The sequence below is a fragment of the Pieris napi genome, chromosome 1 (genome assembly GCF_905475465.1).
Source record: "Pieris napi chromosome 1, ilPieNapi1.2, whole genome shotgun sequence".
NCBI lineage: Eukaryota > Metazoa > Arthropoda > Insecta > Lepidoptera > Pieridae > Pieris > Pieris napi.
The window spans coordinates 8,879,646-8,896,089 of NC_062234.1; the positions used below are offsets into that span (position 1 = coordinate 8,879,646).

The window sequence follows — 16,444 nt, forward strand, 5'->3', positions numbered from 1 at the left end:
ATTTAATCTAAACGATTAATGTTTTATTGAACTTTCGAAAGTTGAGCTCCATCAGACAAACATTTAATACATCTGTATTTTATAATTTCGTTTTATCGATTTCGGAAAAGGATATTGATTTGTTTGTTTTTAATTATTTGTTTTCATTACGAAATTATGAGTTTGGTTATTTAAAAAATTAAGGCTTTTTTGCTTGTAAAATTTCGTACACTAAATGTTACATTCAGGATAAGGAAAAGCTTGTACGTAAACAATGAACGATGTCATCAGCTCGTACCTATATCATTTGAGTACCGGAAAACCTAAAAAAAACCTGTTGGGTAGATACACAGATTAAAATGAGGACTAATGAGTGCCTGATATTATTAAAGTAGATGGAGACGAGAGTGACAATGTATGTCAGTACAGCCATTTATCAGAAACGAGTTACTTTTAAAATTGGCAATTTCATACATTTGGACGAAATTACATATTCATTAACATTATGCGCTATTTTCCAATATTACATCGAAAATACGAGATAGCTAACTTACAATTCAGAAACATTGAAATCTATTTAATCACCCACCAAACTATCAATGTACGCATGTGATGTGATATCTATATTGCTATAAAAAACAACCACGACAAGACAAAACATGATCACTTCCTATAAAATTTGTGAAACCTCGAACATTTTTGTAATTAAAATTAAATCATTCCAAATATTGTTATAATTCAACGCATTTGGCGTTTAGGTACTTCGTATTTCAGACAAGTAACAATTTGTTTACATGCAAATAAGTAATGCATATAGACACATAATTAAAGGTAATGGATTCTTGGTACCACTTTATGTCAAATGTTGTTTTGATCCTAATCTTTAATTCTACATGATTAAATCGATATACCTTCGTCATCATTGAGACTTCATATTTAAAAGAAACCATAACGAGTTAAGTGCTTGAAAGCCTAAATGTTTGTTTTTTGATAACACGAAAACCTTTTATCTTCCTATACTCAATATTATGTACAAAAAGAAACTGTTTTGGTGATCTGTGATTACGAACCTTTACTGGCTTGTGTCATTGTGTAAAAATTTGTCTGTAGGTATATTCGCATATCACGAAAATCTGGATACATTTTCGTGGCTTGTCCCTGATACCGTGACACGATGCATCTGACAGTAGCCTATATATTTGTATTTTACTATCGAAATCAAATTCGGTATACCAATATTTCATAATAAACAGAAACAAAAATATTGTTTCGATATGCAATCTTATTCGAGACTTGGTTAGTTACAAATTTTAATATGAACGACGACATAAGTCTATAAAATTATTATCTACGTTGGACCTTCAAAGCCATGTTTCTCTCGTTCTACATCAAGTACCGTAACGAATAATTAGATCTATTAAGTCCATTTGAATCCACAATAATTATCGTGTCAACGACCTATAGAAAAAGAGTAATATTAGCAGTACTTTGACACTTGATTGATATTGGTAATACACGATTAGTGTACAGAATATCTCAGCTTATAACAGTACCTACCGCTGAATTAATCAAAAAATTACTTTATATTTTGAAATAGGCAAATCGATACGATGTTAAGCCTTTCTGGTACCGAAACTTTATACAAAAACCTAAATACATCATCTTATTAATAACATGTGTACTGTGTTAATATAAGTCAATTAGAAAAAAATGCATAGTAAGTTTTTATACATATGTAAAAAAATATGCACAAATTGTTACTGTGAGAAACCCGGTCCGTAAACTATTGCGCTACAGATACAATTTATTGTAAAGCTAGAACGCTATTTGTCGTCTCATTAATCTTAAGTTTACCGTTAAGTCATGTTTACGAGTGTCGCATTAGGGGCAGTGCAAAATATTTGAGGTGTAGTTAGTTTATTTCAACTGTTTATGTATCAAATATAACGGAACTTGGACACGCGTTTTCTTTGAAGCTTTAGGGTATGAGATTTTGTGTACACGCTTTCACATATCAAACAACGCTTAAAAACTTAGCTAATATTGATGCATTCAAAAACTTTTGCTTTGTAAATAATCTATTATAAATAAACTAACTAACTACAATGTTATAACTTCAAGTTATAAGATTGTATACAAATCTCTTGGACAACGGATTTCAACACATAAATAAATTCCGCTTAAAATATGAATATTATTGAAAAACAAAAATAACTGTTATTCATGAAAAAATGGCCCTGTTCTTATGAAGTAAAGGATAAATGGCACATCCAGACTCACGGGTTCAATATTATATTTTGTCGATTCTAATGTAACATGTCATTGGGAAAGGATTAAACCTACTTCAGTCAAATGATTAAGCTTAATTTTTTGCGCAGGACTTTTTGCGAGTGTTTATCGTGATGCCATTTTTGCGAATGTTCGACGTGGTTAAGTTTGAAGGTGGTCTTTGGTAACTTGAAGGTTTGATATTTTTAGAGACTTCGTATGTCACTAAGTGTTATATTTTTATTTAAAATATGCAAACAATATCAGCCAAAATGAATAATTTGACAACATATACGTAGAGTCATATAAAATCGATAAAGGGAAGCTAAAATTTTACTTACATAAAATTATTTAATTACACCTTTATACCAACTTAAATTCTTCATTAAGGTAAGCTACATTAAACATACAGAAACATCTTACATTCGTCTCTGTCTTCCCAAAGCTGTCGCAAATATTTCCAGTACTAGAGCAGAACTGAGAAAGCGGTTAAGTGGCCAAAACATTGCGAATTGGCGGAATTGGCAACCGCTGGCGATGTACAGTTCGTGAGTTCCACTGACATAGCAAGGCATGCTTCCGGGATCTGAACTACATTAACACATACAGTCTAAGCAAATCTGGAAGCAGACCCATGCCGTCTTGTATTGTAGCGCTCAAAACTGTTAGTGCAAAGTAGAATGTCGATTGCTCTCTCCCCCCGCACCCCAACGTGCACTGGAGAAACAAAGATAAGTACAAGAAGCGCTAATAGTAATATTAACGCCAATAAAGTTGTCTCAAGAACTTTGTTACCTTCAGCCCCCGTTTTTGTACTTTTTCTATAGTCAGATTATATTTTCCTTCATAAAGCATCCATATAACTATACTAATACGGATACTAAACGAACGTGTTCGAGAAAACTATGACTAGGCGCAAGATTACTCCCAGATCTTTTACGGTACTCAATTTATTACCCTACTATTTATTTCTAAGAATCGGTGATGTTTGGGAGCTAGAAAAAGAAACCTAATAACTCTTTGTGAGTGATACAATCAATCCAATCATCTGGCCCATAAGAAATGGCAGTGGTCTAAGGTTCAAACCTTGGCTTATTCCAGTAGTCCATTGAAAAGTTACATTTGGGGTTGCGTTTTTTAGAGGACGCAATTTTATTTATGGAACATGTAGGGGGGGTCAATACAAGCTTAACTCCAAGTTTGTGGGGTTGGCGTGCTTGTCCCCCGGCCGCCATCTTGGATAAAGGGGTCCAAAAACCATGTTTTTGGCTATATCTCCTGAACTATCCATCGTACATAAAACTTGCAAAGACACGTTTTGTAGCAAATCGCTGTGTCTACGATTATGTCCATGTAACTTTTTATCATAAATCCAAAATTTAAAAAGTTATAAATAAAAAAGTGATAGCTAGCTACCATTCTAATAACTGATTGATAATATAATTATGTCGAAGATTACCATATCAGCAAGTTGTCTGTGGAATAGGCCTACTAGGAATACCAATAAGTAAAATTGTAGGAATAAAAAAAAATAAAAAAAAATATATTTGGAAAATTTGTTTAAAATAAACGAGAGATCTTAAAAGTAAGGTAAAACTGCTGTTTTGATCGGCTTGTCATGAGCATTGACGCACCTAGTCAACTTTAGAAATAGAAAATATTTTCACTTTTTTACTTATAACTTTTTAAATTTTGGATTTATGATAAAAAGTTACATTAACATAATTGTAGGCACAGCGATTTGCTACAAAATGTGTCTTTACAAGTTAAATGTAGGATGGATAGTTTAGGAGATATAGCCAAAAACGTGGTTTTTGGACCCCTTTTTCCAAGATGGCGGCCGTGGGACAAGGGTGGCGACCCCACAAACTTGGTTTTAGCTTTACACTGACCCCCCCTACACATCAAAAAAATAAAATTGCGTCCTCTAAAAAACGCAAGGTTAGGCCTAAAAAATGTAACATTTCAATGGACTACAGAGCATGTTTTGAAAACATCTACCCAACCATTGTTTAGGACCTCGACCATCAACTCTGTCAAAGGTTTTACAGAAGTCCAGGTACACAATGTTAGTCCTGATACATTTGTAGTATCAAAAATGGTCTCAATTAAAGTAAGCTACCTTTCAGGCATAAATATGAGAAAGAATCTACGTCGAAATGTAAACGTTTTTTCGAAATCGTGTAAATATTTCTAAGAACTTTACGCTACTCCATGTAAAACTTATGGCAAAACTATATAAAAACCGTACTAGTTGCATTTTAGAAATAGATAACTATTTAAATAAAAAAATAACTGCAATAAAGTACTATGGGTTAAGATTCAGAGACAAGGCTTAGTGCTAAGTAAAAATGTATTAGATTTGTAAAATCGGGAGTCGTAGTAAGTTTCGTTTTTGAATAGCACCCTTTACACCCGTCAAATGGAACTAAATATCTGTCTGTAAATTTTGTTGTTTCAGTACTAAAAGGTACAAAATAGGGAACCATCAACTTGGCGTTTATAACACGATAGTCGTATAATTTACTATACCTATCCTGTAATAAAATATTTATTGTAGGAAAACTAAATAAGTCTCACCTACAGTAAACTTTTCTAGATGTGTGATTGGTATTCTTAAAATGATTATCTAGCTAAATCGTATATAATATTCTTTATTTATTAATTAATTAAAGTTCAACACCTCATACATAATGCTATATTTACAGTATATGTTACAAGCAATCTTTTCTTAAATATATGATAATTATGATAAATATTACCAAATATTAAAATACTATCTTTATATATCATACCAACGTATATATTTTTTAAATCTTTACGCCTTACTGTTTATTCAGAGCATTTCTGGGGAACCGAAACTATGCTTAAAAAGTCAAAGTGATATATATAAAATATAAATTTAATTGTTATATACAGAGATACCAGAAAAGATTTTCGAGTAGATAATTATTATTATATCTGATTAATATTATAAATATTGTAATGTCGAACAATGTTCAGTTAAAATAGTACTTACGTGTTAGCTATCAATGTGTATAACGCATCACATTAGAAAAACTGCAGTAACTATTTTAACCAAACTATTTAATTAAATAATTTGATTCTTAACTCATAACGGCCAAAGGTGTCATTTACCAGTAAAACACGCGATTTCTATATATTTTAAAAAATTTTATAAATCAAATTAGGACTTATTAAATTGTCGGATTCCAATTCTTTTGTTTATTTTTCTCTATGAAAACTAATTATATGTATGTTCAATGTTCATAGAAATAAAATCCGATATCAGGTTTTGTTAGACTTTCCATGAGTCTTAATAAATTAGCTCCTTTAACGAAGTTCTAATGCCTTTATCTCTACAAAATATACTCATATACGAAACTTTTACTTTTACTCATATTTGATGTCTCAATTATATTTGTATTAAAACACGTCATAGTTGTGCAGAACCTGCTGACATTGACTGTGTTTATGCAACACAGCTAATGTTGCCTCAGGCCCAAAACCGCTCAGACTTACAGCCACTAGGTCGTCTCAGTAGTAATAACAATAGGTCACGATGTATAAAATTTGTTTTTTATTTATATTTTTTGTGGTTTGTGCGGCTATCGATATTGGTAAGTAAATTCGTTGTAGCGTTATTCGGTTATATTCGGTTATTAAGGATTCCGACGAGACAAAACCTTATTCTAATTTACACTTCAAGTACTTTTATAATTTATATATATCGTTTTGCAGAAAATTATCTAAAAATATGTGACAGAAATTCTTTGGAAGTTAACGAATGTCTGGTAGAGGCCGTTCAAAAGGGGATAAAGGATCTCGCTGGAGGTAACGCGGATTTAGGGGTCCCCGCATTGGATCCATTTTACCAGGATGAATTGAAAATGGAATACAATAATAATCAGGTATGTAGCATTTTACAAAATCCGATTAAAATTGTGGCGAACAATAATTATCCCTTAATGACTTATAATTTATCTATTCTTTTCTCTAATCGTACAACAACTCTTATCATTCAACTTTGTTCCTTCTGTATATGTTGTAATAATTATTATATACTTTAGACGTGAAGAAGTTTTCTTTGTCTTCCCACTGCGGCCACTGCCTAGCCTAGAAACTATTATTATATTATGGTGCTCGCCTCTCGCGCACCTATAAAATATTAACTTAAGAAAAGGTTATTTGGTGTGGAAATATATCAATGTTATTTTTTTCCTACAAGTATGGGTATATAAGAATAAAATAAACCTTTTGAACACGAATTGTTAGAAAACTAAATCATTAACATTTATGCGGTAACGTACATAAATACGGAAGACACTAGTGAGGATGAAACTAAAGACCACAAATTGATTAGGAGGAGGGCAAACACAGTAAATAAAGAGGGACATAATGATGTATGATACCTCTTTCAAAATGACTGAACTCGAAACCGCCGCCCTCAGTTTTAACCCAAAAAAGGCCCCCGGAGAAGATGGCATAACAGCGTAGACATAAGTTGGCGCGCAACGCGGCGCCTTACTTTTTCCTCACCGTTTTTGAAAATTGCTGCAATAATTGTATGTCGCAAACCGGGAAAGGCCGATTATACAAACCCGAAGTCTTAGAGACCCATAGGCTTACTACCTGTTCTAGGCAAAGTATACATTCCACTTAAGATGACACCCCACTGCTCCGAAGTGCGACTAAACACGTAAATAAAAATAATTAGATGCATTTGTGAGTGGATGATCTCTCGATCCCCAGGTAGCTAACATTCGTCGGGGCCTAGAAGATTACCGCGAAATCGGAACTCATGTAGGTAAGCCTCTTCAAGGTAAAAGCGTACGTAGGTATGCCGGGGATCGAGAGGGCGGATAAATTAGCAAAAGAAGCGGCGAAAAAACTAATAACAAAACCAGAATACGCCGCATATCCCCTGTCATATCTTAAACGCCAGATAAGGGAAAAGACGTTAGAAGTATGGAATGAGCGCTACTTGGTGGGTGACACAGCTGGAACTACAAAAATCTTTATCGGAGATGTTAGAGCTGCTAATAAGTAAATAAAAGGAAGCGTTTCACACCCCAGATGGCGCAAATTCTTACAGGGCACGGAGCCTAGGTTTAAAATTAAGACAAGTCCAACAATACCTGCCTACCTGTGTACCTGCAATAATGGCGAAAAACCGTAGAACATGTCCCTATATTCGCACCGTCCAGGCACAACCAGGCACGAAGAAATATTATATGGATATTTGAAGTCGAACACATTATTTGGTAGGTTTAACATAAATAATTGTAAAACTTAATTAAATTATGTGTTTTGATCAGGGGTAGGATAGGAAATTGATTGATGAAAAAATAAAATACGAAATTATCCCTTACGGCTAGAAATTTCAAATCTTTGGAATTCCATCTTTGTACAGATTCATACAAGTTCAATAGTTTTTGCTCCTTAAAATTTTTCACTTATTATTTTTGGAAAAGCAAGAAGTACGAAATTAGGAGTTTATTTCAATTATATTCTAGTTATATAGGTAAAATGTCAATGCAAAGCTTAAAACATAATAAAACTATATTATTATTACTTAACCAAGTATTTGCTTATAATACCTTTTCTGAGACTTACTTGGAGTTGCGCATGTATCTAATAATTGCATCTGTAACTAGCATTATACTATCTTTAATGGTATATTTATCAATAAAAAACGTAAAGGAATAATATGATAAGTAAATGTATGTGTTCCAAATGAGAACCCTCTTTTATCAGTTTGAGGTATTCCCGAACCTTTACTTAGGCTAATTTTAATTTTTCTTAAAGGATTAAGAAAAAAGCGTAAAAAGGCAGCAACGCGCAGTCGAGCCTTCTTTCATTGTGGATGTCCATAGGTGGATTTATTCACCCGTTAAACAATAAAAATTTAAGAACCTTTTCGCAAAATGAACGAAGTTTTCCTTTTACAAGACGCAGTAATCAGTTTGACCTCAAAGAAATCTTATACTTGTTGTTTTAATCCTCTTAACAAGAATATGTATATTCGGTGAACGTGCTAGCAAAAACATCGTAGGATGGTTATAACATTACTTTGTAATTTACCTCACATGCTAATGTTGTTAAATGTTAATACGTGATCTTGATAAGTAATTGATATCCAATTAACATTTTTCTTCATAACTTTTGGATGTTAAAAACTCTACTTTTTCACAAAACAAGACGCGATCTATATCATAAGAAAGGAATATTCAAACAAAGTCTACGAAGTTTGGACGTTGTTTTCCTTGCAATTTTGCAAATTGCAAGGTAACGCGCATTGAGGCATGCATTGTGAGGTTGTAATTTATGAAATTTCAACACTTATTTATTTTATTCGCCCAACAAACGGGCAGACTTAATATTTCGATCACATCGCCACCTCTTCCGCCGATTGTTCGAAATTAAAAAAAAAATGTAATGAAATAGATAATATCATGTTCTACAGAGACTATATCGTTTGTAATTCATATCTGCTATAAAAAAAGTACTATTGTTTTAGATTCAAGGAAAAATGTTAATGAGCAATATTTTTGTGGCTGGCCTCAGCAGATCTACGGTTAAAGACGCAAGGTTTGTAACAATTATCTATTTACATCAAAGGCGGGTAGATTTTATGTAAGTATAATAAAAAAAACATATTAATTGATGTACGTATGTGTACAAGGTACATTAAAGGTTATTTATTTATTTAGTAAAATTCAATTTAATAAAACTTATACTTAAGGATACAGGGAGTCTGATTATCCCTTACGCGTTCATATTTGAGTTTTGCTTATACATTTGGTTCCTCTGACAGGGCTATTTTTCTACAAATTACTTGTCATACGGCCTCATAATTATATCTAAACTGTGGGTATAAGGTTATGGTCAAGGTTAGCAGGTTTGCATCTATGATTACAGCTTACATTTATCACGAATGAATTACTACACATTACTAACAGTTATAGGATAGAATAATAATTAATACGCTTATTATAAAAGTAAAGTAACTAAAAGCGTATTGCATCATATATGATTTAAAAGAAAAAAGTATTTATGAAGCATTTGTTTGGCATAGAAATTCTGCGTCTTTGTTTTTCAAAGAAACAATTGTCTGTTAACAAATTAGAGAACAACCGAATTTGCCTATATAAATGTAAATAAAGCCTAGCTCCGTATACGTTTTTGCTTGAACCGTCCTTCTGTCTGTGTCTTCGAATATCTATTTTAATTTTAAATTTGGTTCTGGAGTTGTTGATCGCGCTGACTAGAAATTCATTAAGAAACTTTAAGAGGTCTGTACCAGTCAACCTTTTCATTTTTTTATACGCTACGCTATAGTGAAGATTTAAATTATAGTAAGGTACTATTATAATTTATTTTATTCATAATGTTACCTTATAATCAATTTTCGTCAGGATTGTCTTAAAAGTAAGATCCCCATTTACATCCACTGTCCACTTTAATTTTTACATTCTTATTTTAAATATGGTTTTTATTATTTTTATTAATCGATACTTACCAGCTAAAATTACGTTTACAAGAGTAAATTAAAATGACAAAGTAACTAATGCATAGGTTAAAAGCAGACGAAGATTCATTTCATTTGGAAATAGACATGTTCACTCCGAAAGTTAAAGTCTATGGAGAATATGAAGGAGGCGGTAGTTACAACTCCTTGAAGCTGCTTGCTAATGGAAACTTTTCTACTACTATGAGTAAGTATAGTTTCACTTCAGTAGGATGACAATCAAATAAGCTTACTAATATTTTCAAGATATAATTCTACTCGAGGTTTATTCATGCGTAAATTATTTTATTTTATATTCCTTCTACTAAATAACCGCCTCCGATAGAAATTTGGTCGAAGGAGTTCCATTAGAATCATATGAAGAATAAAGTTTAATATATATAAAGACGCGTGTGAACATTTTAAAATTAATACTTAAGACTCACGACGAAAGCAATATGATTTATTCCTACTCCATGAAATCATCTCAAATAAAATTAATAGCAGCTCCCTTCTAGAAAAATTTCCCTTCCTTGCTCCAGCCTACCAGACTCGTAATCGTTCTTTGTTTTATGTGCCTCACATCAACACCAACTACGCAAAAAACTCAGTTTTGTATCGCGCAGCCCGGACATACAACGACCAATATTTAAGCCTTGACTTGTTTAAGCTATCGCGGAATATGCTTAAAAAAGTATTAAGAATATCCATAGTGCAAAATCCCCTGCATCATGAGCATACCCCACATACACACCTTCACGTACATACCCTCACTTTTACACCATCACACAACACAGCCAAGTTAGGTACCACTTAGTTAAGTGTATTGAAACGTTTTTATTTGTTTGTTTCCTTTTGTACATTTTTGAACCTTTTTGTAGTTAAATGTATTACGTATTCCATCTTTGGCTATTTCTTTAGTATAATTGTGTTTTGTTTTATATAATTTATGTTAGCTGTAGGATTACGAAATAAATAAATAAATTACTTCATTTTATATTTCAGCTGATCTTGTGTATACATGGAAGTTGAATGGAAAGCCTCACGTAATTAAAGGAATTACTTATATAAAAATTAAATCATTTTATATGCGACCCGATGTTGGCACCATGAAGACAAATATTACGAATGAAAATCCTGACAGTAAACCCTTAAGTAAGTAATATAAAATCTGACAGAGCATTTTATGCGAAATGATTTTTTTTAATTCAACGTTCAATTAAAATATTGTTTTACCTTTTTCAGTTGATTTGGGCGTAAAAATAACAAATGAAAATTGGCGTTTGCTGTATAAAGAATTTTTACCATTTGCTCAAGCAAACTGGAATAAAAGTGGAACTAGAGTTGCTAATAAAATATTTTTAACAATACCATATGATACCCTGTTTCCTAATAAATCATAAATATGTTTACACCTAGTAGACCAGTGCCGATAATTTTTGAAACCTAAAAAAATTACAGTAGGATGAAACCCATTAGAAAAGCTGGTGAATATGATCAAAATGAAAGGAAAAATAAATTACGGTCGATCTGAGGTCGGGAAGGGGTAGGGGGGGAGTTTTAAGGGTAAAAAACGGTTTATCTCGATTTCCGGCAAAACTACAAGTCCTATCGAAGAAAGTTAAATGGCAAAGTTGGAGGTAATAAAAAGATCTAAAACTTTTGTATTCACACATTTTTCACATAACCTCAAAATTTATGTGAAAATTTCAAAAAACCAAGTTTTTGGTTTTTTATTTTTATCTTTAACAAAAATTATTTTTTTTTAACGAAATTTGGTGAAAACTTACCTTTCTATGTCCCAAATACACTGTAATTTATTTGATTAAAAATATTTATTTGTTCACCTTATTTTGAATTAATATCGAAAAAACACCCTAATTTTCAATCGAAAATTCTGACGTCAAAATTTCAGCTTTTTTCAAAAAGTTGGTGTGCTTTCAGTTTGTTGAAATCTCTACTTTCCTATGGTAAAAAAATATATATATATTACCATAGTAAATCTTCTCAGAAAACGCAAAAAATCGTATACAGTAACGCCCAGACCTGTCATCCCCTTCCTTACTTCTCTATGAAATACGAAAATTTTAGCCCATCTAAAGGCTAAATTTTTTTTTAAGTCACTCAGGTATATATAAATTATCTTAAAATAGTAATAAATAGCCATCTGATTATAATTTAAAGAAGATTCATAGAGAAGTAGGGAAGGGGATGACAGGTCTGGGCGTTACTGTGTACGATTTTTTGCGTTTTCTGAGAAGATTTACTATGGTAGTATATATATATTTTTTTACCATAGGAAAGTAGAGATTTCAACGAACTGAAAGCACACCAACTTTTTGAAAAAAGCTGAAATTTTGACGTCAGAATTTTCGATTGAAAATTAGGGTGTTTTTTCGATATTAATTCAAAATAAGGTGAACAAATAAATATTTTTAATCAAATAAATTACAGTGTATTTGGGACATAGAAAGGTAAGTTTTCACCAAATTTCGTTAAAAAAAAATATTTTTTGTTTTAGATAAAAATAAAAAACCAAAAACTTGGTTTTTTGAAATTTTCACATAAATTTTGAGGTTATGTGAAAAATGTGTGAATACAAAAGTTTTAGATCTTTTTATTACCTCCAACTTTGCCATTTAACTTTCTTCGATAGGACTTGTAGTTTTGCCGGAAATCGAGATAAACCGTTTTTTACCCTTAAAACTCCCCCCCTTCCCCTTCCCGACCTCAGATCGACCGTAATTTATTTTTCCTTTCATTTTGATCATATTCCCCAGCTTTTCTAATGGGTTTCATCCTACTGTAATTTTTTTCACTTTTTATTTATTTTAAAGGCTATCTGCACTGGTCTATAGGTTATTCTAAATATAAAAATTATGAATTATAAATACAAATTTCAATGCTGATATGATATTTTTATTATTTTACTACATATATTCATTTGTTACATTAATTTACCGATTACCGATTTACATTAATATGTTGTTCACGAATGTTTGTGGAACGTTAAAAACAATTTATACAAAAACAAACAGGCTAGGCATTCGGCATACACTGCCTTAAAAGAAGCTATTTTATTTATTATTCATATTTAGTTTATTTATTTCGAATAAAATCTCGTCTTCTATTTGTTCCATAACTACAGTTAGTATTTTGCGTAGAATAGAGCGTATTTGCCGACGTCGTTGCGCGTTCATTGTGGCGCTGTAATGATACTCTACTGGAAGAAATGTAAACGTTCACTCGCAACGCACTAAACCACTAAAGAACTTGCCTTTTAACTTGTACTAAAATACTCTTCTAAACACTAAGATAATGTAAATCGGCCCAAGAATAAGAAACCCTTGCATGCATTGTGTAAACTGGTTAGGTCTAGTCTGTTTAAACATTGAAAACTAGTCTTCCAGGGTAACTCTACATTAATGAACGTGTAAATAGTCAGTAAAAGCCTTATATTTTATAGCAATATAATTATTTTTTTATTCTCTGATCAATATTAGATTGTGCTATACATATATTATATTTTGTGATTCTAAATATAAACGCTACGCATTAACAAGAGATAAATTACTCTTGTTTAAAAAAAAAATATATTTTTTTTTTTTTTTTTAATTTTATTATAATATTATCGATATTTTACTTTTATCGATAAAAATGTCGACAAAGGACGAACTACTAACCCGTAAAATAATTACTGCTAACCTACGTTGAAATTGGTCTCAATACCAGACCATAAATCTCATAAAAAATTCACTAAAAACTTACTTAAAATTAAACACGACAAGCATTATCTCGTTGTTGCGCATTAGGATGGAGATAAAAACATATTATAAGAACAAATTGTGTTGTTTTCGGCGGTTGCTATGCTTTTTCATAGTCTATGGGCATTATGAATGTCAAACTTGACATTATAGTTCCTATTTGACATATCATTATGTCAGCTTGTTTTGACGGTTGAGTGTCAATTGTCAACCAAGAAAATAGTAAAGCCGGATTGTTGATTTTTATCAATAGTGATTAAAAATAATTTAGAAATATATAGTACAGTAAATACTTAATGTTGGCACAAATTTGATATTCCAAATGTAATAAGCATTTAAATATCGATAATGGCTTTAGTCTTAAAATATGTGGTGGCTGCACTAGTGAGGTATTGGCTTATTCATTCAGATTATTGGCAAACACTATCAAACAGAGTTGAAATAGCCACACCTCTAAACTCATGGAAAAGGCTAGTAGAAGGCATTTACTTATTTGAACATAACATAGATCCCTATGATGGTGACTCCTTTCATGAATCCCCTTTATTACTTATATCCTTCTACAGTCTTCTGAAGTATGCACCATACCTATTACCAGGAGTTTTTACATTAATTGATATATTAACAGCATACTTTTTGTATAAAACAGCAAAGATATTTGTCAGAATTTTGAAGAGTAATCAGGAAAAGAATATAGAAGTAATCTCCGATGAGTCAAAGGCAATGATGTTGACAAATTTACAGTTGGAAGAAGTGCCAGAATATGTTCTGTCAGTGTATTTATTTAATCCATATTCAGTCTTAAATTGTGTTGGAATGACGACTACTGTAGTCCAGAACTTATTATTAGCTGTCTCACTGTGGGGATCTGTTGCTGGACATAGATTAGTGGCATGTATTTTCATTGCTCTAGCCACACATCAAGCTCTCTATCCTATAACTTTGATTGTGCCTATATCAATATTACTTGCTGATGTTAACAAAGGTTGCAAAAAGTGCTCATACATAAGAACTCTCTTAGTCTTTATATTGTGTTGGGGTTTTTTGATTTTAACATCTGCCTATATAATGAATGGTTCATATTCTTATATCTATAATACATATGGGTTTATGTAAGTATTTGAAAACCTGAGTTTTTTTATAATAAAACTTACTTTGGAATATCTACCATAATTCTATATTTTTTCAGATTAAATGTTCCTGATCTCAAACCAAATATAGGATTATTCTGGTATTTTTTCACTGAAATGTTTGAACACTTTAGATTACTTTTTGTATGTGCATTTCAAATAAATGCACTGATTTTGTATGTAGTGCCACTGACATTGAGGTTTAAGAATGAACCTGTTTTATTAGCAACAGTCCTTATTGCTCTGTCAACAATATTTAGATCATATCCATGTGTGGGTGATGTTGGTTTCTACTTAGCTCTTTTACCTATGTGGAAGCATTTATTTACTTGTAAGTATAACAGTTTTTATAATTTAATAAGCTTAATTGTAAACAATCATGGTATGATCGAGATTTCTCGGATTTGATTTCCAGCTATTATTATATTTGCAGGTTGATTGATAAATAGTCACTCATTTGCCTTATTGCCTGGATTTTAGTAGAGTAGGAGAGTCTTCTTACCTTTTTGAAACATTTCAGATAGTTAATAGTTTAATATTAACTCTCTGAACTATTAAACTAAATTAAATTGATTAAAGAGAACATATTATGATTACCAAAATCTGCACTTGTAGGTATAATTTTGTGTTTCTCATTTCAGTTATGCAGCAGAAGTTTATTGCTGGTTGTGCATTTATTATTACATCAGTATTAGGACCAACAGTTTGGCATTTATGGATATATTCAGGATCAGCTAATGCAAACTTCTTTTTTGGTGTAACATTATCATTTGCAACTGCACAAATATTTCTCATAACAGACTTGATGTTTGCATACTTAAAAAGAGAATTTACACTAAAACATGGCTCATCTCGTCAAGTAGATGGTAAACCGGCGAAGTTGGTTCTAAGATAAAGATAAGCCAACTTTATTTCACATATTATTTTTACATTTAAGCTTTACACTGAGCCTTCAAATAATTTTCCTTATAACCAATATGTTCGAAAATGTTATGGAATAAAATGCCATTAAGTTGTGATGAGGGCTACAGTGCTGATTTTAATAAGAACTTGAAAATGCAGCTATAATAGTGTGTAAAATATAATTAGAAGAAATTTTTTTTTCATGATGAATATCAATGAACTGTATTATTTATTTGTTGTAGATTTACCAACAATTTGCATTTTAAAAATAAAGCATAATAACTGTAAAGATTTTTTATGTTCAAAAGTACAATAACTATTACTCAATCATCATGTAATATGACCATTTTAACTTATGTTTGATACATTAGCAGTATGTTATTACACGTTTTTTTTTATTTAGGCGTACTTTTATTAAAATGTGATTCAGAATTCGTACAATCACCTTATATAAATTCGTTCGTACTATTTTCTAAAATTCTTAAACAGTTAAAGAATTGAATTTATAAATGTTCATGTAATTGGAATTATTTAATTTAACAAAGCGCCACCTATTGTTCGCCATTCCACAGGTCCTCTAAAGTGAATAACTTTGTTAACCGTGAACCATTAAAAAATAGATAATAATTTCATAGTTTGTATTTCTATAACGATTTTCAAAATACCAGGTTACCATTGTCAAGGAATTGATTAAATTATGTGTTTTTGTATTAAAAAACTACAGTACATTCCGCAATGAACAAATATTTTTAATGTATTAAAGTAATAGTTAAAATATATGAGATTAGTTTTAAAACTCTTGTTAAATGTACTATCACAATTATACCAAAAAGTTTGTAGTAAATACGGTTTGTATGAAATAAATATTTTTACAGATTATATTGTTTAAA

General features: G+C 31.3%; 2 protein-coding genes across 2 annotated transcripts; both read left to right on the forward strand.

Moving 5' to 3' along the window:
- The first annotated feature begins 5,730 nt into the window (after positions 1–5,730).
- On the forward strand, positions 5,731–11,169 carry LOC125053784 (circadian clock-controlled protein daywake). The gene is made up of 6 exons (XM_047655356.1): positions 5,731–5,867; positions 5,989–6,158; positions 8,768–8,838; positions 9,826–9,965; positions 10,763–10,912; positions 11,003–11,169. Exons 1-6 carry the CDS (start codon positions 5,810–5,812, stop codon positions 11,158–11,160), a joined length of 747 nt encoding a protein of 248 aa, XP_047511312.1. The 5' UTR covers positions 5,731–5,809; the 3' UTR covers positions 11,161–11,169.
- Positions 11,170–13,694: 2,525 nt separating this feature from the next.
- LOC125051063 (phosphatidylinositol glycan anchor biosynthesis class U protein) lies at positions 13,695–16,431 on the forward strand. The gene is made up of 3 exons (XM_047651209.1): positions 13,695–14,633; positions 14,711–14,982; positions 15,293–16,431. Exons 1-3 carry the CDS (start codon positions 13,870–13,872, stop codon positions 15,544–15,546), a joined length of 1,290 nt encoding a protein of 429 aa, XP_047507165.1. The 5' UTR covers positions 13,695–13,869; the 3' UTR covers positions 15,547–16,431.
- Positions 16,432–16,444: the final 13 nt, after the last annotated feature.